Source organism: Tricharina praecox (genome assembly GCF_024521635.1).
Source record: "Tricharina praecox strain CBS 144465 chromosome Unknown BZA05scaffold_12, whole genome shotgun sequence".
Lineage (NCBI taxonomy): Eukaryota > Fungi > Ascomycota > Pezizomycetes > Pezizales > Pyronemataceae > Tricharina > Tricharina praecox.
The window spans coordinates 762,638-764,849 of NW_026250414.1; the positions used below are offsets into that span (position 1 = coordinate 762,638).

Here is a 2,212-nt window from a genome sequence, read left to right on the forward strand (position 1 = left end):
TCGTTTATCAGCGAGATCCATCGTAAAGCTTGTGCATCACCACGGATGGGTTTTCGTCTCGGATTAGTATATTACAATTGTGAAGCGTGACAGCCCCCCCTTCCCCCTTGCCGCGGGTTCGGAGCCGGTCGGGAACACAAGGGTGGGTACTTATGTACATAGAATGTACATAAAATGAATTTGGATGCAGTGGCAACTGGTCGGCTGAGTTGGTTTGGTGAGTTAGTCGGTGAAGATGGCCAGAATAGGTAGATTGCCATGCTATGCCATGTGTGTGTAGTATTCACGAATATGGTTCTTCCCATGTTCTCTCCATATTCTCTCCCCATCGTTTCTCCGTTGCTTGAGCTCGAGGTGTTCCAATCCGATTCAATCCCACAGAGACAAACAAGAAGATGCCGGAGCTTGGAACTTGAAAAGGCCCAAGGGGGGATTTTCATGTACCTAATTGTAGACTTGTAGCTGTGGGAGATCCAGAACATCATATCTCACTCGGCCCTGGCCTTCACCCGGTCCCGGTGAAATATCGTCGTCGTACAGATGAGGGGAGGGGGGGAAGCAGATTCGAGGCAGTCTTCAGCTTTATAAGGCGAACATACTCTAGAATCTAGATGTCACTCCACCGATCTAGATAGCCGCTGAGCCGCTGGGCTCTTCTACTTCTGCTTCTGCTTCTTTGGCCGATCGTCACAGCCTCTTTGGCCGATTGTCGAGCATGAGCACTAGCATCGTCACTAGCATCATTACTCGGTAGTTCGCGAAAGGGACGATCGCCCACTTAATCTTCCTCTCGATCGTCCACTTGATCGACCGGATGATATCATCCGAAGAATCAAGATCTTTCGAAGCTGCACGAGATTCATTTTCCGTTTACTATGTTCTCCAGGCGCAGTACGCTAGTGCTTCAGTGCTCCAGTTCTCCAGTTCTCCAGTGCTCAATCAGTCACCGGGGAAAATCAGGCGTACCTGGGTAAGTAGTTATCAGTGAGCAACGTAGTGTGGCTGTTGTTCTTTCAGTTCCACGACTCCGATTCAAATGACTGATATGTACATACTACGTACGCCATCCCAGCAAAACCCAGCTCAGCAAAGCCTAGCGCAGCCACTCTCTGCTGGGCTTACGATTTCACATCCGTATCACTACCGATCCTAAAAGCCCATGTATGTACAGAGTACAAACGAAACACGCCTCCAGGAGTCCAGTAGTCCAGTAGTCCAGGAGTCCAGGAGTCCATGGGGGCACAGATCCCCGTGTACCCATCTGTTGCGCAGAGCAATCTACAATTACATACCTAGCTAAACTTCTAGATCATAGTAGATTCACGTGTGCAGCCAGCAGGGTGGTTTCTTTTGGGTGGAAGGGTGCGTCCGATCCCTTACACCTGACGTCTCACAGCTTAGAGCTCACAGCTCGCACTCGCACCGGATTGCCACTTCCCCGGAGTATTTTTCTTTTATGTACTTTTTCGTTTTGCTGGTGGGCGGGGGATTGCACGGTGCGGCGTGGGAAAGGAAACAATGGGGCTACATGCTACCTAATTACATACGTCTGCTTCCTGTTTCTGCCTGATGCCGTTTGATGCCACCAGCACCCAGCACCAGCACCAGCACAACCGACGACGACGACGACCAATACCACCACCAATACCATCACCACCACGACCACCACCAGCAGCACCGCCGCCGGCGCCACCATCAGGCAAGTCCTTACCCAGTCCGTCCCGTGGTGCGTCCGTACTGCTGCATACTATACTAATCTACCGACAGGATGGCTGCTTTACCCCAGAATAGCGCATGTTGCCTTCCGATGATGCCTCCGCTCTACCATTCCACAGGGTGTGTGCTCGCCCGCCCGCCCGCTCGCTGCGGGAACGGAAACTCACAAGTAGGTAGTTTTCGGTTTTCATGTCCGACTAATTGTCGTTGTTGTGTATCGCTCGATACTCCGCCCGTGACATTCTGCCGTTGTTGGGGCCGGGACCACCACCGCGGGGCTCATGGCTGGTGCACTGGGCCGGCCGGCTGGCCTGCAATCTACCGCAAGCCGCTGTCTTTCGGCCCCACGACAGCGGCGACAACGGAAGACGACGACGACGGTGGTTCGTTATCATTCGCTTATCCCTCCGTTCATCTTGATCGCCCATCCATCAATCCATCCATCTATCCATCCATCCAGCTAATCGTCAATGCATGTCCCGTGACCACGCGTAAC

At 52.6% G+C, this 2,212-nt stretch overlaps 1 protein-coding gene across 1 annotated transcript; it reads right to left on the bottom strand.

The window, feature by feature from the left end:
* Positions 1-687: 687 nt before the first annotated feature.
* BZA05DRAFT_436375 (uncharacterized protein) lies at positions 688-1,879 on the bottom strand (the record flags this gene model as incomplete). Its single annotated transcript, XM_051486405.1, has 4 exons — positions 1,548-1,879; positions 1,181-1,278; positions 967-1,002; positions 688-848 (listed from the first exon to the last, which is right to left on the bottom strand). The coding sequence occupies exons 1-4, from the start codon at positions 1,694-1,696 to the stop codon at positions 688-690; spliced, it is 444 nt and encodes a 147-aa protein (XP_051339483.1). The 5' UTR covers positions 1,697-1,879.
* Between the last annotated feature and the right edge of the window lie 333 nt (positions 1,880-2,212).